Below are 21,099 nucleotides of genomic sequence, written 5' to 3'. Positions count from 1 at the left end.
CCAAAAGGGCGCCAGGTCTGCTTCACTAACAAAGGGAAAAGCTCACGCGGGACTGTGAGTACGTGCCCCCTACAGCATCGGCGCACGGGACAGGACTGTGAATACATGCCTCTTACAGCATCCGCGCCCGGGGAGGGCGGGATCAGGGAGGCTTTAAAGCGAAGCCGCGAAGTTCGAATAAAATCTTCTTTAACTGCAGTTTACCGACTCCGTGTCGTTATTTCAGCGCTGCATGTAGCACACCGCTACAGTATAAGGTTATTTTTGTGATCTTTGATACTGGAGCAATCACTAGCTTTAGTGGTTGAGAGCAGGGCTGAACTGTGGTTCATCTTAATCTAATGAAGAATGGCTTAGCTATTGATCTGCACTTTGTCCATTTTCATTTTTGTCTTGGTCTTAAAGGACTGGAAAAGAGGGCCAAATTTAGGGAATGGTCAGCATGAGACTAAGGTGTAATGTTGCATAGATTAGACTCTGGAAATGTGAGTTAAGTGATGTGCCAGAAGTTAAGCATTTTGAAAATATGGACGCAGTGACACTTCCAAGCATTTTGCCATTTTCAGATTGGAAAATTTATCTACATATCCTTGTGTAATTTATGAATGTATATTTCAGTATGTACAAGTGATTCTATCCCTAATAAGACAATTTTTTTTTTAGAATGTTACTTTCTAATTCTACAACTGTAAGGAGCTTTTAAAATTGTCTGATCTGCAGGCGCTTAAAGCTTGAAGATTTGTTCATCTTAAGCCGCATTATTTTGATGAGTTTATTTTCAAGAGTTTGTTAACCTTGAAATTCACCAAGTTCCTCCCTCTTCCAGATTGACTTCCCTGTCCTGGAGATTTTTAGTCCTCTCTGAAAACAGATGATGCATTTATTTAGCGCAATTTGTGACCTACCTTTTGGTACCTGATATTTCCTGAAAAACATCTTTCTTGATTGATGTCAAACATCCAGGTTAAGTTTACACTGTTCGCTTAGAGTTGACTTGCCATCGTAGTTCCTCCCAGATGAACTCTGCTTTGGTACAAATTCCTGAGCCATTTTTACACAGCCAAGTGCATCTGTTTGTATTCTGCCACTTGAAAGGATATTAGTAAAAAGGAACATGTAACTTTGCAAGGGATAAAAATGAATAGCTAGGTGGTACTGACAGGATAATATTTAGATAGAGTGAATACACACAACTTTTTTTTTAAACAAGGAAAGGGAGCCATAAACCATTAGGCATAGAGAAAAGATTTGAAAGGAACCTGGGGATAGCTTCTTCACAGAGAAGGTTCTATTTATATGGAATAAGCTGCCAAGAATGTTGTTGAGGCTGGTAAAATAACAGTAAAAGTCTTGGATGAGAACATGGATAGAAAAGGTTTAGAGGGATATGGGCCAAACATGGGCAATGGGACTTGTTTAGATGAGCACGTTGGTTGGCATGGATAACTTGGGCTAGAGGATCAATTTCCCTATTATTTTCTCTGACTCAAATCATTTGTGTTTATAACTCCCTGTTCACAGTTTCGTAGTGTGGTAACTTGCAGGCTTCTTAACGCAGTGAGCTTCTCATTCCGATTATTTTTGGAGTTAAGACTCATAAATGCTTTGCAAAGTTGTTTACTACTTTACAATTACCTGCAATACTTATTAAGTAAAGGCTATTTTTCTTATAATACTACAAATTAATTGTATTAACCAATTATTCTTTATAGTCAGAGACTGACAAACCCAGAGGACGAAAGAAAGGATCCTCTGCAATTTCATTAGATCAAGATGATAGATCAAGTGTAGAACTTCTGGATCAGGTGAAACCTGCTAAAACAAGTCAACGTGGCCGAAAACGAGCTGCACATACCTCTGAATCAGATGAACAGCAGTGGCCAGAAGAGAAAAGATCAAAAGAAGACCTCTTGGAAAATGAAGATGAACAGAATAGTCCACCAAAGAAATCGAGAAGAGGTCGTCCACCCAAAGTTACTAATGAGGAACTCTCAAAGGGAGAGACCCAAAGAAAAGGAAGCAAAAAGGGCAAGAAGAGGGCAGCATCAGCAGATGAAGAAGATGGTGATGGAGATAATGAAAATAAAGAACAGAAACAGAAAAGAATGAGACAGCCAAGAACACCCAAAAAATCTCAGCAAAGGTTAGTACTTGAAATTGGATTATTTCTTGGCTTTGGATGCACTGGTGTTTGAAAAGGTTAACTGAAAAGGTTCACTATTGTTAAAGTGAAATAGAGACCAACAATATCCTCAAGACAACTAGAAATATTGTAGATTTTTAAATGTAGGGAAAGTATTCATAAACACAAAATATTCTGCAGATGCTGTATATCTAGGGGCAACACACACAAAATGCTGGAGGATCTCAGTAATTTAGCAGCATCTGTGGAGAAGTCCTGATAGGTGCTGGCCCAAAATGTCAACTGTTTATTCCTCTCTGTGAATATTATTCAGATAGTTACCACATCAATTACCTTTTGGTTAGCAAGTGCTGACATTGATGGTTTGAAATTCTATTTGGATTCTATCTGTTGATTAAATTTGAGTATAGCTAGATAATTTTCCACCACAAATTGTCTCTGTATAACACAAATTTATGCAGCTTTTGCCACCAAAGTTGCGAACATCTGTGATTGGAAAGTAGAATTGTTTCTCTTCATTAGTGTGGCATGAATGAAAATGCACACAATTAAACCTGCCAGAATATTGCCTAAAGATTAGAATTCTTTTTCACTTTTTCCACTTCTCTGTTGAACCATTCACTGACATTTCCTCTGTTCTCTATTTCACCCTACCCCATCCTCTCCTTTCTTTTTCTTTTTATATCTTTTTATTAATTTTAAGAAAAACATAAATGAAATATGAATACAAAGTGTTTGAGAATACATAATTAATAGTTTAAATAAACAATCAGATATATAATAATCAATATAGGCCTCCCAAACTCACAGTATTTATATAAAGGAGACAAAAAAAAAGAAAAAACAAAAAAAAAGAGGAAAAAAAACTAACCAACATGGCCAATATATAATGTTAAATACATACAGTTGTGCCAATAACTCCGAACCTCCATCCAAATAATTAAGGATAATAAAAGTAAGGTTTAGGAAAAGACAATTTAACTCGTATGAAAATGTTGAATAAATGGTCTCCAAGTTTCTTCAAATTTAACTGAAGAATCAAAAACCACGCTTCTAATTTTTTCTAAACTCAAACAAGAGATAGTTTGAGAAAACCACTGAAATACAGTTGGAGGATTAATTTCTTTCCAATTCAATAAAATAGATCTTCTAGCCATTAATGTAACAAATGCAATCATTCGTTGAGATGAAGCGGATAAACGGTTATTATCCATCATTGGTAAACCGAAAATTGCAGTAAAAGGATGTGGTTGAAAATTGATATTTAAAACTCTTGAAATAATACTGAAAATATCTTTCCAATAATTTTGTAAACAAGGACAAGACCAGAACATATGAGTCAATGAAGCAACATCAGAATGACATCTGTCGCAGGTTGAATTAACATGAGAATAAAATCGAGCCAGTTTATCCTTAGACATATGAGCTCTATGTACAACCTTAAATTATATTAGGGCATGTTTAGCACAAATAGAGGATGAATTTACCAATAATGAAATTTTTTCCCATTGCTCAGTGGATATAGGACAATGCAACTCTTCTTGCCATTCCTTCTTAATTTTTTCTGATACATCTGACTGTAAATTCATGATCATCTTATAAATGATGGCTACTAAACCCTTTTGATAAGGATTAAGGGCTAAAATTCTTTCTGTAATGTCCAATGGACATTCTTTCGATAAAGACTAACTCGGTATACAAAAAATTTCTAACTTGTAAATATCTAAAAAAAAAATGGGTTTTAGGTAAATTATATTTATTAGATAGCTGTTCAAAGGACATAATGTTATCATCCAGAAACAGATCAGGAAAACATATTATACCTTTTGTTTTCCATAAAAGAAAAGCTTGATCCATAGATGAAGGCTGAAAAAAATAGATATTATAGGACATGATAAAATAAATTTATTCAAACCAAAAAATTTACGAAATTGAAACCAAATTCATAATGTATATCTGACTATGGGATTAATTATCTGTTTATTCAATTTGAATAAAGAAAAAGGAAGTGAAGATCCTAAGATTGAAATCAATGAAAAATCTTGCACAGATTTACATTACAAATTTACCCATTGTGGGCAAGCAGCTATAGTCAATTCTTGTGTCCAGAATATTAAATACCGTATATTAACTGCCCAATAGTAAAATCTTAAGTTTGGTAGAGCCAAGCCGCCCTCTTTCTTAGGCTTCTGTAAGTATTTTTTTACCCAATATAGGATTTTTGTTCTGCCACAAGTAAGAAGATATTTTAGAGTCAATAGTATCAAAGAATGATTTAGGAATAAAAATTGGTAATGCTTGAAATAAATATAAAAATTTAGGTAGTATCATCATCTTAATAGCATTAACTCTACCAACCAATGACAAAGATAGTGGAGACCACCTAATAGCAAGTTGCTTAATTTGATCAATTAAAGGTAAAAAATTAACCTTAAATAAATCTTTATGTTTTTTAGTAATTTTAATACCTAAGTAAATAAAATAATCTGTAACAATTTTATATGGAAAATGTTTATAAATTGGAACTTGCATATTTAATGGAAATAGTTCACTCTTGTTAAAGTTCAATTTATAACCAGAAAAGTTACTAAATTGAGCAAGCAAAGACAAAATAGCAGGAATGGATCTTTCAGGGTCAGATATGTATAATAACAAATTATCAGCATATAATGATACTTTATACGTCCTCTCCCCACGGGTAATACCCAGAATATTGAGTGATTCACGAATAGCTATAGCCAAAGGTTCTAAAGCGATGTCAAATAGTAAAGGACTTAACGGGCAACCTTGCCTTGTACCACGAAATAACTGAAGAAAAGGGGATCTTTGATTATTGGTAAAAACCAAAGCTAAGGGTTTATGGTATATTAATTTAATCCATGATATAAATTTTGAACTAAAATTAAATTGTTGCATTGTATTAAATAAATATGGCCATTCAACTCTATCAAATGCTTTTTCAGCATCTAAAGAAATGACACATTCTGGTATTTTAGATGAAGTATAAATAATATTAATTAATTTTCTAATGTTAAAAGATGAATAGCGATTTTTAACAAATCCAGTCTGATCTTCAGAAATAATCCGAGGTAATATATTTTCTAATCTAATAGCCAAAATTTTACTAAAAATCTTAAAATCCGTATTCAACAAGGCCGATAGGATGTGCATTCAGTAGGGCATCCTCTCCTATTTAATATCTGCTGATATCCTCAATTTCTCATTTAGGATCCTTGACCCAAAACATTGACACTGTTTCTCTTTTCATGATTTCTGTCTGACATGCAGAACACTTCCAACATTTGATTTTTTGTTTTGGGTTTCTAACATCTGAACTTAATTGTTTTATCAACTGAATTTGTATGTAGGTGTTTTGGTAGAGATGTGTCTCTGCCATAGGAGGCTTAAGGTGCACATTCCCTCTGCTTACAGCCTACAGGTCACCCTTGGGTAAGGTGTTGTATCTGCCTAGCCCCCCGATCAGGGAGTGATGGGAGCAGGTGGTGGATAGGTCATATGTGCAGCTGGTGCATATTGTAAATACTGGTTATGCGACCACTGAAGAATGTTGATCATGGCTGGGGGCACCCGTCTTATAAAGAGCCTGCACAGAAAAAGCAATGGCAAACTACTTCTGTAGAAAATTTGCCAAGAACCATCATGGTTGTGGATGGAGAAAAAGAATAATAACAATAGCATGAAAGGGGTCTTCCTCACGGGCTTTAGACAGATGGAAGACCATAATAATACAACATGGCACATGATGAATTTACATGCCTTTAAAATGATGGAAATGAAACCACATTTCCAAGTACTTAAATAATATTGTTGGCACACTATTTGCAAGTTATTAGATTAGAAATATCAAGGAATGGGGGGCAAAATTGATTTCAAATAAATTTCATTGTAACCAAGTTATTGAATTAAATCTAAAATGGGTAGTGCTAAGTACTTCCACAATGGTGAAAAACTAGAAAATATAGAGCTGTGCCATTCATCCAAAGAGGAAGATAAACATTCAGTATTTTATAAAGTTGATGAAATTAAGTTCATACTTTTAATACCCCCCACACAAGCAGCAGGAAGTTTTGATCAGTGTTTGATCATTTATACATCAATATGTTCATTTAATTTATTACCTGGCATGGTGTCTCCACTGAAATGGAAGTGTTTGTATTAAATAGTTAAACTAACATGCCAAATTGGTCACACACATCTCTACAAATTAGTCCAAATCTTTCAAAAATGCCATTTTTTGTTTTGCTGTGAACACTTTAATGCAGAAACCTAATTAATAAAAGTGGTTGTGACATTTTTATAAGTTTGTCTGGTTTCAAAACTTTGATTTGCCATTTCCCTCTTACAATGTGCATAGAGGCCAGTGGATGTGTGTAGTACTTCAACAGTGTCACACTTGCACTTGTCCACTGATGGCTTGAGACACTCGCAGAAGAATCACTGGAATGAAGAGTTGAGGTTTGCTTTGGAGCTAATTAAAGGGGACCATTCTTACTAAGACTGATGTGACAATTTTCTGGCAGGTATTTACACCTAATTCCGGCTGATAATATTTCAGGACTCCCACCTCCTCCACACCCAGCCCAGTCATATCTCTTCATTCTGTGCCCCATAGATAATTAATTGAACTGCACATCCCCCTTTACCCTATCCCCAGCGCTATTCTTTGTATCTGCACCTTAGCAAAATAATCTTTTGCATATATCTCACATGCAGAAATTGAATGGGGAGGTGGGGCATCACTACATTAGTACTGCCTCATATAGTTCTGCTATCATGCACCTTTACTGAGCCAAAATACCACATGAGAAACGATAGGACTATCATGCGTTCCTCTTACTTAATACTGGTCTCACCCACATTTGTTTCCCTCCCATTTTCCCCATCTCCCTCAATACCTTTATGACCTAATTTAGGGGTAGGACAGTGACACAATTACTAGAACTGCTGCCTCTCAGCTTCAGCAAGCTGGATTTCATTTTGACCTGCATTGTTGTCTGTCAAGCTTGCATGTTCTCCCTGTGAAAATGCATGAGTTTCTTCAGGGTGCACTGGTTCCCCTTCCCAATCCCCATTCCAAAGATGTGCAGGTTGGTAGGTTGTCTGACCACCGTAAATTGACTCTAGTGTGCAAAGATGAATGTCAGCGATATTCTGAATGGGAGTTGATGGAAATGTTGAGGAATAAGGAAACTAGTGTAGGATTGGCAATTAGAGTATATTAAGTTTCAATATAATATCTGTAATTTCCCAGCTCCAGATGTTTGTATTTGCTTCCCTTTGCCCTTATTTGGTACTGCTGTATTTACATGGTCAGCTATCTAAATGGTTATTATGACCTCACTTGACTAGTATTTTTGATTACAAGATTGTATTCTTACTTTGTCACGATTGTAGACCTGGAGTTATTCTTTGAAAAGTTTTGTGTTTATTAAATCTATGGAGCAACAATTTATGAGTCTATTCTGAACTACGTCTTGCTGAAACAGATCTACATAGTTCAAGGAGACTTGTTAAATCTCCAAAGCTTTACTTTTCTGGTCTTTTCCTCTAGTCTGATTTGTAATTTTGTACACAACACAAAAATTGGTGGGAATATAGATAGTGAAGAAGGTTGTGAAAGGATGCAGCAGAATATGGATGAGTTCAAAATTTCGGTGGAGAGATGGTAGATTAAGTTTAATCATGTCACATTTTGCATTTTGGGAGGTCAAATGCTAGAGGAAAGCATACAGTAAATGGCAAGATTCCTAAGGCTGATTTATACTTGTGCGTCGCATCTATGCTGTAGGTGCCGTGTACCCTATGCTGTACCTTACGCAGTAGGGTGACGTGTACCTCTTTAGAAAAGTTACTCACACGTTATGGTGATGCAGACCGCAACAACTGTGATTGGTCCACTTGGTAGCATCACATTTTCTCCTGCGCATTTCAGGTTGCTTCTTCTCCGCCAAGTCTGTAGGCTATGCGTACACCAATGCAAAATAGATGAACCAAATCGTCAAATCTACCTGCCGACATGCGAAAATGTTTGAAGTGCATTTCCTCGTCCATGTCTCTCACAGAGAAACTCAACACAGTGGCATAGAAACTCCACCGCCTACTAGTGTTTTGGCGCACACCAACGCATGCTCGCTATGGCGTAGAGCGACGCAGAAGTGAAAATCAGGGTTACAGCGTACACAAGTATAAATCAGCCTTTAGGATGATTAATGTACAAAGGTATCTTGGAAAGCGTGTCCATTGCTCTCTGGAAGTGGCAATGCATATGGATAGGACGGTAAGGAAGGCTTGTCTTGATGGTGCACTGAGTACTAAAGTTGGCAAGTCATATTGCAGATGCATTTGGAGTATTGCCTGCATCTCTTGTCACTGCACTATAGAAAAGATGGAAGGATGGGATTGGATTGTTCTTGGAGTAGGTTAAAAGGTTGGCACAATATCTTGGGCAAAAGGTCCTGTACTGTTCTGTGATGTGGGACTTTGGAGATGGTGCAGAGTAAGTGCAAGAGATCAAGTTCAAGCTTTACTTGAACTGTATACATGCATGCTGCCAAACAAACAAATTCCTTGAGAGCAAGGTGCTCAACACAGTACATGTAACTTACACACAGCTCATAAAGTAATATTACCACAATTAAACTAACAAATAATAAAATATGTTCCAAAAGGCTGACATTTAGCATTAGGTGCTTTCACAACATGTTTCAAAAGTAAACAGTGTATCACTACTGGCTCTTCACAAGTGATGAGACCTGGGTGGTGGCAGGATGGTCAGTGGTCTCATGGCCTAGGGGAAGAAGCTGTTTCTCATCTTGCTCTTTGTCCTGTGTGATGGAAGGGAGTCAAAGAGATTGTGGGATGGATGGAAAGAATCCTTGACAATGCTTAGGGCCAAGCGTTTGCAGCTCTACTGATGGTGAAAGAGAGAGCCCAATGATCCTCTCAGCAGTCCCCACAATCCTTCATATGGTCTCGTAGTCAGATGTCTTGCATTTCCCATACCAGATGTTGCCTAGATTGGGGAGTATTAGCTATTTGCTAAACTGCAAGAGGCTGAGAGGCAAACTTTTAAAAGTTTTTAAAAATTGAGCTAACAGTAAATTTAGAATGGATTTTAAAAAAACTTAATCCAAAAGTATGAAAACTGAAAATGACAACAAAGAAAGAGTACAAGATTGAAAAGTTCAACTGATGATGTTTATGCTATTTAATCTTTTGTAGTTGGATTATGGTTTTAATAAAAGGTCATTGACTTGAAATCGTAACTTTTCCCTTTGCTGAGTATTCCCAGCATCTGCAGTATTTTACTTTTGATTAACTTTATAATCTAATTTCTACATTAATTTTATATCAGTAAGTCAAATCTTTCATATAATTTGAATGTATTTTAATTATAAGTTGTAGTATTAGCTTTTTAATAGACTGAGCTAATAATACCAAGTGTTACAATCATCTGTATTATAGAATAGAAACTCCAGAATCTGATATGAATGACTCTTTATCGACGGAATCAACACCACAGAAGAAACGAGGACGGCCACCCAAAGCCTCACCTACATCGCAATCACAGCCAAAGAAAAACTTGTAAGTGATAACTTGCTTTGAAATTGAAGATGTATACTATTTGTTAAAGATTGTATTAATATTTTGAACACAATTTTATACCTCTGCAGGTAATAGCTTAGATGAAAAAATAAATATATTTGATCCTTGATAATTTGGAAATTGAAAATTTCTAGATCAGACTTTGTTTTCAAAATTCAAAACTAGTCGTCTTCTAAAGCCCATCACCACTACTGGGGTATAAGACACTGACAACAGCTCAGTGCTCTGTTCTAGGCCAGTCTCTCAAATCTTTCAAGGTGTAGCCTATTAAAGATTCTTCCACTTCCAGGGATGAAGTTATTTGGAGCTTCTGTTGGTATTTCTGTAGTACTGGGCTTTTTATAGGCTGGGTTGCCATCCCCATGCGCAACCCTTCTCCTTTGAGTTAGGATGTTTGAGTGATAAGGAAATTGTCTGAAAGCTTGACCAATCATCCTGTTTCTGTATCAATGGGAATTAAATGGTCCCAATAGTTAGAGAAGCACAATAAAATCTGTAGTGTTGTAGCGGTGTGCTACACGCAGCGCTAAAATTACGACACGGAGTCGGTAACTGCAGTCGAAGGAAAAAACTTTATTCGAAAACACCAGCCTCACTTTTAAGCCTCTGTCAAAAGGCCCCCCATGGCGCAGAGGCTCCAAAGCTCTGTGCTCGCAAACCCCCGTAGGCTATCTAATTGTGAGTCGGTTCGGATACGCCAGGAAATGGGTCGCCACATAACCCCCCCCAGAACCGGCGATACACCCCCCAATGTCCACAGTCTGGGCCAGAACCTGCTTGGGAGGTCGGCCTCTGCGCCGAGGCGCCGGAAACTCGGCCGGTTGCGCCAGGTCCACATGGGCCGGTTTGAGGCGGTCCACCGTGAAAACCTCCTCTTTCCCCCCAACGTCCAGCACGAACGTGGACCCGTTGTTCCGGAGCACCATAAACGGCCCCTCGTATGGCCGCTGCAGCGGCGGCCGATGCCCACCCCTTCGTACAAACACTAACTTACAGTTCTGTAGGTCTTTGGGTACGCAGGTCGGGTGCCGCCCGTGCTGTGAAGTGGGTATGGGGGCCAGGTTACCGAGCTTCTCGCGTAGTCTGCCCAGGACTGCTGCGGGTTCTTCCTCTTGCCCCCTTGGGGCTGGTAGGAACTCCCCGGGGACGACCAGGGGCGCGCCGTATACCAACTCGGCCGACGAGGCGTGCAGGTCGTCCTTGGGTGCTGTGCGAATGCCGAGTAGGACCCAGGGAAGCTCGTCCGCCCAGTTGGCTCCTCGCAGGCGGGCCATGAGGGCTGACTTCAGGTGACGGTGGAAACGCTCCACTAGCCCGTTCGACTGTGGGTGGTAGGCAGTTGTGTGGTGCAGCTGAGTCCCCGAAAGGCTGGCCATAGCTGACCACAGGCTGGAGGTGAACTGGGCGCCTCTGTCGGAGGTAATGTGGGCTGGTACACCAAAGCGAGATATCCAGGTGGCGATCAGGGCTCGGGCGCAAGATTCGGAGGTGGTGTCGGTGAGCGGGACCGCCTCTGGCCATCTTGTGAACCGGTCCACGATAGTCAGGAGGTAATGCGCTCCGCGCGACACTGGCAGGGGGCCCACGATATCCACATGAATGTGGTCGAAACGCCGGTGGGCGGGATGGAACTGCTGCGGTGGGGCTTTGGTGTGCCGCTGCACCTTGGCCGTCTGGCAGTGCATGCACGTTTTGGCCCATTCACTGACCTGTTTGCGGAGTCCGTGCCAAACGAACCTGCTGGAAACCATCCCGACAGTTGTCCGGATGGAGGGATGCGCCAAGTTATGAATGGAGTCGAAAACGCGGCGCCGCCATGCTGTCGGGACGACTGGACAGGGCTGGCCGGTGGCGACGTCACAGAGTAGGGTCCTCGCACCTGGGCCCACGGGGAGGTCCTGGAGCTGCAAACCGGAGACTGCGGTTCTGTAACTCGGAATCTCCTCATCCGCCTGCTGCGCCTCTGCCAGTGCCTCAAAGTCTACCCCTTGGGAAAGGCACGAACGGTAGGGCGAGAGAGCGCATCCGCCACGACATTGTCCTTACCCGAGACGTGCCGGACATCCGTCGTGTATTCAGAGATGTAGGACAGGTGGCGTTGCTGGCGGGACGACCAGGGGTCGGACACTTTCGTAAACGCAAAGGTAAGCGGTTTGTGGTCCGTGAACGCAGTGAAGGGCCGACCTTCTAGGAAGTACCTGAAATGCCGGATTGCCAGGTAGAGCGCCAACAGTTCCCGGTCGAAAGCACTGTACTTAAGCTCGGGTGATCGCAGGTGTTTGCTGAAAAACGCCAGGGGTTGCCAGTGACCTGCGATGAGCTGCTCCAGCACCCCACCGACTGCCGTGTTTGATGCGTCCACTGTGAGAGCGGTAGGGGCGTCCATTCTGGGATGTACTAGCATTGCGGCGTCCGCCAAAGCTTCCTTCGTTTGAACGAAAGCGGCGGCGGACTCCTCGTCCCAGGTAATGTCCTTGCTCGGACCCGACATCAGGGCGAACAGGGGGCGCATGATCCGGGCAGCTGAAGGGAGGAAGCGGCGGTAGAAATTGACCATACCTACGAATTCCTGAAGGCCTTTGATCGTGGTGGGTCGGGGGAAGTGGCGGACCGCATCTACCTTAGCGGGCAGAGGGGTTGCCCCGTCTTTAGTAATCCTGTGGCCCAGGAAGTCAATGGTATCGAGTCCGAACTGGCATTTGGCGGGGTTGATTGTAAGACCGTACTCACTCAGTCGGGCGCAGAGTTGACGGAGGTGGGACAGATGCTCCTGACGACTGCTGCTGGCTATGAGGATGTCATCCAAATAGATGAACGCGAAGTCCAGGTCCCGTCCCACCGCGTCCATTAACCGCTGGAACGTCTGTGCGGCATTCTTCAGGCCGAACGGCATGCGGAGGAACTCGAAAAGGCCGAAAGGGGTGATGAGTGCCGTTTTGGGGACGTCGTCAGGATGCATCGGGATTTGATGGTACCCTCGGACGAGATCTACCTTGGAGAAGATCCGTGCGCCGTTTAGGTTTGCTGCAAAGTCCTGAATGTGCGGCACAGGGTAGCGGTCTGGTGTGGTAGCCTCGTTCAGCCTGCGGTAGTCGCCGCACGGTCTCCAGCCCCCCGTCGCTTTGGGCACCATGTGCAGGGGGGAGGCCCATGGGCTGTCGGACCGCCGGATGATCCCCAATTCCTCCATCCTCTGGAACTCCTCCTTCGCCAGTCAGAGCTTGTCCGGGGGAAGCCATCGAGCACGGGCGTGGAGGGGTGGTCCCTGGGTCGGGATGTGGTGCTGTATGCCGTGCCTGGGCATGGCCGCTGTGAACTGCGGTGCCAGAACCGATGGGAACTCCGCCAGGACCCTGGTGAAGTCGTTGTCGGACAGCGTGATGGAGCCGAGGTGAGGGGCTGGCAACTGGGCTACATCCAGGGAGAACGTCTGAAAGGTCTCGGCGTGTACCAGTCTCTTCCTGGGCAGGTCGACCAGTAGGCTGTGAGCCCGCAAAAAATCCGCACCCAGAAGCGGTTGGGCTACGGCGGCCAGTGTGAAGTCCCACGTGAACTGGCTGGAGCCGAACTGTAGCTGCACCTGACGGGTGCCATAGGTCCTTACGGTGCTGCCGTTCACGGCCCTCGGGGGGGACCCGGTGCCCTGCTGCGGGTGTCGTAACTCGTCGGAGGTAAAACGCTGATCTCAGCCCCAGTATCGACCAAAAACCGGCGTCCCGACCTTCTATCCCATACATACAGGAGGCTATCCCGATGGCCAGCCGCCGTAGCCATCAGCGGCGGCTGGCCCTGGCGTTTCCCGGGAACTTGCAGGGCGGGCGACAACGGCGGGCTTCTGCGCCCCACCGCTGGTGGTAGAAGCACCAGTGTTCATTGGGCTTGGGGTTGGCGGGCTCTGTGGCCGGGCCTGGACTGGTTTGCTGCTGGGTGATCTGTGCGATGGACGCCCCGCTCACCTTTTTGGCGTTCCACAGCAAGTCCGCCCGGGCTGCCACCTTCCGGGGGTCACTGAAATCCGCGTCGGACAGCAGCAGGCGTATGTCCTCGGGCAGCTGCTCCAGGAATGCCTGCTCAAACATGAGGCAGGGTGTGTGTCCGTCGGCGAGAGACAACATCTCATTCATTAAAGCCGATGGAGGTCTGTCGCCCAAGCTGTCCAGGTGCAGTAAACGGGCAGCCCGCTCACGCCGTGAGAGTCCGAAAGTCCTGAGGAGCAGAGCTTTGAATTCCGTGTACTTGCCGTCTGCCGGGGGCGACTGTACGAACTCCGCGACCTGGGCCGCTGTGTCCTGGTCGAGGGAGCTCACCACGTAGTAGTAGCGGGTGTCTTCTGAGGTGATCTGGCGAACGTGGAATTGGGCTTCGGCTTGCTGGAACCATAGGTCCGGGCGCTGTGTCCAGAAACCCGGCAGTTTCAATGAAACCGCATGAACAGAGGCGGCGTCGGTCATTTCTGGTCCAAAAATCGGTTGGACCGTCGTGGTCATCAATTGTAGCGGTGTGCTACATGCAGCGCTAAAATTACGACACGGAGTCGGTAACTGCAGTCGAAGGAAAAAACTTTATTCGAAAACTTCAGCCTCACTTTTAAGCCTCTGTCAACTGGCCCCCCATGGCGCAGAGGCTCCAAAGCTCTGTGCTCGCAAACCCCCGTAGGCTATCTAATTGTGAGTCGGTTTGGATACGCCAGGAAATGGGTCGCCACAGTGTCATACAGTTTTAAAATTGGACCTGAAATCTGCTATTTTCTTGGATTAACACGATTTCTCCTGACTTCTGCATCACTATCAGTGCAATACTAAATTAGCAGTAATTTTGCTTATATAAATTACTTTTGACATACAAACTTGAATTTTTATAAATATTCTTCAACAGTTGTGTATTCCAATATCTAACTTGATATTAAGGGTTTCCCTTTAACTTTGGTCATCATTACATTGCCATTTCCTTGAAAATATATATATTTTAAAAAATGCATCATGGCTAACCATTTCATCCTAAATTACTAAATGACTTAAATGACTGTACTAGTTGCAGTACATCTCTGTTTAACAAAAATCAATATTAAATTACAATTCTTATATCTACTGTGAGTCAGAAGCAAATAAAAATAGAGCTGAATAAACCTTGTTCTGAGACCAGTCATCAGAGTGGAGAATCTCAGCCAGAAACATCGATTGTTTATTCATTTCCTTAGATGCTGCTTGACTTGTTGAGTTCTCTGGCATTTTGTATCTGTTGCTCTAGATTTCCAGCGTTTGCAGAATCTCTAAAACTAGGACTGCATCCTTCTGGTTAATGCACTTGGCTTTCACTGGAATCAGCAGGTTTTTTTTTAGCTGCTTAATCAGTGGCAATGTTGTGAACTGATGAAGTGGAAGTACTTTTAAACTATATAATGAAAATTAGAATAATCCATATATCATTGTTGGCGTTTCTATTTGTGATAAATAGAACTGGCTGTGGTACGTGCAAGCAGCATGTAGTTAGCTGTCCTCAAGAAGATGCTAATACAACCCACTCTTGAAACTAGTTTTCATTCATCTAAGTCATTAATAAACATAGTGCAAGACCATTAGTGCCATCATGGCCAAGTCTGCATAAAAATAAAAATTATTGTATCGTGCTTATCTACTATGTTAAAAGGAATAATTTGTCTTCCATAAAATAATCTATAATTACATAGATATTTTCACTAAAATTTTATAAAAACACAGTATTTGTCAGAATGAATTGACATGCAAATTGTAACACAGTTTTATTGCATGATTCCCACCTGAGAATTAACACTGTTGTACATCAATCAGAATCAATCAGAGTTAAGCCAATTTTAAGAATAAACAAATGTTGTAATTGAGCTTTTAGATCTCGACTATCCATGTAGATTATCCTACTTGAGGAAGATCCTAGATTATCTGTGTGTGTGTGTGCGCGCGCCAATCTGCATGTGCGCTAAGTCCATGCTACAGAAGCTGACAACCAGCTATTTTGGATGACTTTGCAATTGATCAATGACCTTTTTCTATAGAACCATAGAACACTACAACACAGTACAGGCTCTAAAGCCCTCCATGTTGTGCTGACCCATATAATCCTTAAAAAAAGTACTAAACCCACACTACCCCATAACCCTCTAATTTTCTTTCATCCATGTGCCTGTCCAAGATGCTCCTAAATACCCCTAATGTTTTAGCCTCCACCACCATCCCTGGCAAGTCATTCCAGGCACTCACAACCCTCTGTGTTTATATATATATATATTAAAAAAACAACTTATCCCTGATGTCTCCCTTAAACTTCCCTCCCTTAATTTTGTACATTTGCCCTCTGGTGTTTGCTGTTGGTGCCCTGGGAAACAGGTACTGACTATCCACCCTATCTATGCCTCTCATAATCTTGTAGACCTCTATCAAGTTCCCTCTCATTCTTCTACACTCCAAAGAGAAAAGCCCCAGCTCTGCTAACTTTGCTTCATACGACTTGTTCTCCAAACCAGGCAACATCCTGGTAAATCTCCTCTGCACCCTCTCCGTGGCTTCCACATCCTTCCTATAATGACGTGACCAGAATTGAACACAATCCTCTTAAGTGCGGTCTCACCAGAGATTTGTAGAGTTGCAACATGACCTCTCTACTCTTAAGCTCAATCCCCCAAGAAAGCAAGACATTGCCCCATCAACATGGGAGGTTCTGGCTCAAGATCGCTCACAATGGAGAGACACCGTCAGAAAAGGTGTGGACGCTGCTGAGAACAAACTCAAAGAGGCAACAAAGGAAAGGCACAGGAAGCGCCACAATAGAGCTTCTGCCCCTGCTGCCCCTCCAGGCCTCACCTGCCAAGTATGTGGCAAGAAGTGCCTGTCAAGAATCGGCCTGTACAGCCACTCCAGGACGTACATATCAAACTGACTGAAAGGAACCATCATTATCCTGTGGGATGGATAGCCATAGCCGGGTGGGAGAGGGTGTGAGTTCTCCTGAAGTCGATTACCATCTCTGTGTCTTGTTGACATTGAGGAAGAAGTTATTCGCCTGTCACCAGGCAAAACAAATAGTTGGTCTACAGCTTATAATTTTTAACTTTTATCTTGCTGATAGATATTAGTACCAGGGAAGGGAGAATAATGATTTTTTTGTTCACCTTTTGTACCCAGTGGTATTGTGAGAAAAGCAAGTAGACAGATCCAAGGAAAAACCTAATCACACTTGTAGAAATACAGAAGTTTAATGTTACAGTGTATGATTCTGTTAAAGGTTCATGAGAAAAGTTGAGCAGTAATAAAGCAATCAAACTATTATACAGCAGTGTTAAGATGATTCAATTTCAAACAAAAATCAGTAGCAGATTGAATTTTTAGAAGATTTTGCTCAGATCACTTGGTGATGATGTCGCTGCTTCAGGAAAGGTTAGTATAAATTTACTTGCATTGAGACCAATTACCCTCATAGTCCTTAAAGGTTTAACCTATTTTCTTTGAAGAAAAGGGAGAAGAGGGAGGGAAGGGGTAGATTGATCTTGGAATAGGTTATAATGTTGTGAGCCAAAGGTACTACAAAGGTTCTAATCATAAAATGGGTGCCTAATTTCTAGGTATAGTAGGACAGAGCAAATATTTTAATACTCTGCATTAGTTGCTACAGTGCTAAACTAAGATGTGAATGCTTGGTGTTGGGCTGAAACACTAAAGTTTGGACACTGGTGTATCCTTGCATATTGGTTTTTAGGCATTACAGGAAGTGTGATAGCAGTCTGCAGAACTGGAGGATAGATACTTCCCTTCATAAGAGTACCATTTACTCGCAACAAATTTTAATTTTGAAAATGTCAGAATGAGTGTAAACTTTGATGCTAAATATGAACTTGATAATCAGAAGTGAATCACATTTCAAATTACGCATCAATTATTCACCATTTTTATCATTTGTTATATTGGGCTCCTCATGTCGGTTTTGAAAATACTTTGCTCCTGTGTCTTTGCAGTCGGGCAGGAAGATCAAAACAAGCTACCAGTAGAGAAAATGATTCTTCAGAAATGGATTCACGTCATGACAGTTCACTGGAGAATATGGATATTTCTCAAGAAGGGTCAATGGATGGAGTGAACACAGAAGAGGAAAATGAATTAAGTACACTAAGGGTATGACTATCAATTGAATATACATGTGTTTAATATATAACTATTTTTACAAATCCTTGATGTGTATCCAGGGTATTAGCAATTCTTCATTACAAACTTGTTTTGGAAAACCTTTAGTAACTGTAATGTTGATAAATAAGAAAAAATAAAAGCATCTTTTTAGTGTTTTACTTATTTTATTGTCATTTTTATGCTCTTGTGGATCAATTGTTTAACATGGAAAAGAAGGATAAAATCTGGTAAATCTTGTAATAAATCCTATTCAACCATTACCTTTGTTCTGAGTCTCTGAATTATGTATTATTCAAAAATGAATTTAGGGAATACACATTCCATTTTGAATATAAAAAAAACTTAAGTGCCATATTAAGTATAATACTTTCAAAATAAAACTATATTGTATCTTGCAGGTGCGACGCAAACCTAGCAAAAGGGAAAGAAGATGAAGAGTAAATATTTTCTGTTTGCATTGGAGATTGACAATTGTACTGTACAGCTCAAGCCTGGACACTGTTTAACAGATAAATTGGTTGTTAAAGAAGGCATCTTGTATCTATTACCCTTGCGTCTGCAGTCCTAAGTTCACAAGCTTTTGGCAAACACATCATTTCATTAATTGTGGGTGGTCGTGCATTGTGATGAGTGCTGACTACAATGTACTGACTTGACGGAAAGATTGAAATAAATGATATTGTAAATATTTTTTTTAATGTTTTGATTGAAAATGTGCTTGTATAGCTTTCAATTACAGCTTTAAATCACCAAGACAACTGTGTATTAGATGTGTAGGTGAAGAAAGTTGGTTACAATGAACGCTGACAACTGAAGCAATACTTAATAGTTATTCCTTCTGTGGCATTCTACATTTGAGAAGGGACTGGTTCTTGGAAAGAACATTATTACAATTTCCTGCAGCACATACTTCTGTGGTTAGATTTATTGGGAAGTCACTTTTTCTAAATCCCTTGAGTGTATGATTATACCTACTTGTTTCTGTAATCAGCTCTGTTGCTTCTGCTTTCCACCACTGAAGTTGTTGGACAGGAAGTCCTCAGTTGCATAAAATGTGAAGTCAGCTAAAAATGCTTGTGGCATTTTACTTGTCAGTATTGATGCCAGAACTGTCTAGAAATTTAGATAAAATTGGAAAAATAAAAGGGTTTTAGCTAAAATATTTTAATACTGATGGTGTATTAGTCATTCAAATTGTACACCTTTAGTTAGCTTCTCTGTCAAATTTGTATCAATCTACTGTATCAATAAAATTCTGTAACTGAGTTTGCCTTGTTATAGTGGAAAAAAACTTGTGTATTTTGAAGGATAATCCTCCCTAAGTTATGGTTCCCAAGAGTTAGATCATGTTAAAAGTTGTTCATTGTGGTATGTGATTAATGAGACAAGGAGCCTTTCTGCATTGTAACAACTGTTCTGCTCTGCTTGAAATGCACTTGATATATCGTTTAAAAAATGCCTGCAATAATATTCTCCTTGTTGATTTTTATTTCTGTATTGTCAATCTGTACCAAAATTTGGGTTTAATCAGATTAAAATTATTTTGTTTTACAAAGATAGCTATTTGAGTTAATGAAGAAAAATTGTCAACTATAGTGGAATTTTGCTTGTATCTTAAACTGCACAAGGTTTATGTAAGCTGCTGCTAGAAATATGCTTCAAGATTTGATCTCAAAGTTCAGTTCAATCGTGTAAACAGATTCTCGTATTCATTATGCCCTTTTTTAATGTGATAAAGAAATTAGCACATTGTGTAGCACAAGTTTCAGTGTGTACATTTCTTAGCTATAAAAAATACCTGCAAAGAATGTAAATCAATGTGAAGATTTTTGTTATTCCAACTAAAGCATCTTGAAATAGCAGCATCATTTTTTATTAAACTGTAATTGTGGCTTTTCTGTGCTGGCTGTTTACATGGTATTTTAAACAAGTTGCTGCTTGATTGTAATGCCAAAATTGTATTCACCTATCCAGTGGAAGTCTTTGCAGGCATTGTGAAAGATTAATAAGGTAATCTATATTTTAAATACATGCTAAAGATGGTAGGGGTATCCATTTTCTGATAATACTAATAGACTGACACACAGAGCAATACTGAAATTCTGTAGGACCAATGAGTTTTCTGCCATGAATGAAACCAAAGTAAACTACATGAATATTCAGTTATATAAAATGGATAGTCCTATTGCAATATTTGGCACAGTGGACTGATTTTTTTTAAGGAATTAAAGCTGAGTAGTACAGGTAGAATCTTCTCCATGGCATATTTTATATGTACTTTTGCTTCTGCCATCTTGTATCTTATTCATCTCTAAAATGCGTCACTTATATGTTTCATTGTATACTTTTGTTTTCTTGAAAATGATTGCTCTTCAGCAGTTCATTATCAGCTGTGAAGCATTTGGAGATATCCAGCAGAACAAGATATTAATGCAAAATCGTCTTTCCTCCTGTGTTGTTCCTAGAGAGTCTTGAGATTTTTAGTTGTTGGATTGCAGCATTTATATATGTATTTTATAACAAGCTACTACCTAACAATCATATTGTTGCAATTGTTGACCTGCTTCACCTTCTCATAACAATTGTACTGTTATAATTGTAACACTTGTACAAATGTGCTTTGAATTCTTCTGTCTGTTTCTGCCCAGGTGGAAGAGCATGTTTCTCCATAGAAAAAATACATAAATTGCAACTTATTTTGCATAAATGAGTATCATAAAGAAGACTGTGTAGGCTGTATTTGCAGACTGGAAAGGCTTGGTTTTCTCTGGAGCATAGGAGTCTGAGGGTGAACTTAATGGAATTATACAAAATTATGAGAGAAATGTTTTAATGGTAGAAACATTTCCCATAGCAGGAGGGCATGGGTTTATAGTAAGTAATAATTGATTTTGAATTCTGGAGGAATTTTTATTTTCAGCCTGAGGGTGGTTGGAATCTGGAACACATAGCCTGGGAGGGTGGTGAAGAAAGGTCTCCAAGCCATGTGGTTCTGGTACTGTTACATTGGCATCTCCCTGAACTCAACAGTGCCGAGTTTGGTCTTTGCCAGGACTACACTGCTTCTGCTTACACCACAGCTTTATTCCAAGCACACTTTTAAGAGCTGAATTCCCGGAGGTGAGGAGTGGAAGTCTGCCTTGACATTGAAGCAGTGTTTAGCTGAGTATGGTAGCAAGC

The 21,099-nt window shown here is 40.9% G+C and overlaps 1 protein-coding gene across 3 annotated transcripts in view; it reads left to right on the top strand.

The window, feature by feature from the left end:
- LOC132391212 (sister chromatid cohesion protein PDS5 homolog B-like) overlaps window positions 1-19,815 on the top strand; it is a 278,188-nt gene extending 258,373 nt beyond the window's left edge. For 2 of the 3 annotated variants that reach the window (XM_059964116.1, XM_059964115.1), the window contains 4 exons: window positions 1,713-2,143; window positions 9,629-9,748; window positions 17,751-17,907; window positions 18,318-19,815. In XM_059964116.1, coding sequence (XP_059820099.1) covers window positions 1,713-2,143; window positions 9,629-9,748; window positions 17,751-17,907; window positions 18,318-18,353 — 744 coding nt within the window. In that variant the 3' untranslated portion in view covers window positions 18,354-19,815. Of the gene's footprint in view, window positions 1-1,712; window positions 2,144-6,518; window positions 6,685-9,628; window positions 9,749-17,750; window positions 17,908-18,317 lie in introns of those variants that run through there. The other variant, XR_009511122.1, reaches the window with a different exon arrangement.
- The last annotated feature ends 1,284 nt before the right edge of the window (window positions 19,816-21,099 follow it).

The sequence above is a fragment of the Hypanus sabinus genome, chromosome 3, assembly GCF_030144855.1.
Source record: "Hypanus sabinus isolate sHypSab1 chromosome 3, sHypSab1.hap1, whole genome shotgun sequence".
Classification (NCBI taxonomy): domain Eukaryota; kingdom Metazoa; phylum Chordata; class Chondrichthyes; order Myliobatiformes; family Dasyatidae; genus Hypanus; species Hypanus sabinus.
Note: the sequence above shows the minus strand (reverse complement) of the source record. Positions and strands in the feature narration are given on the sequence as shown.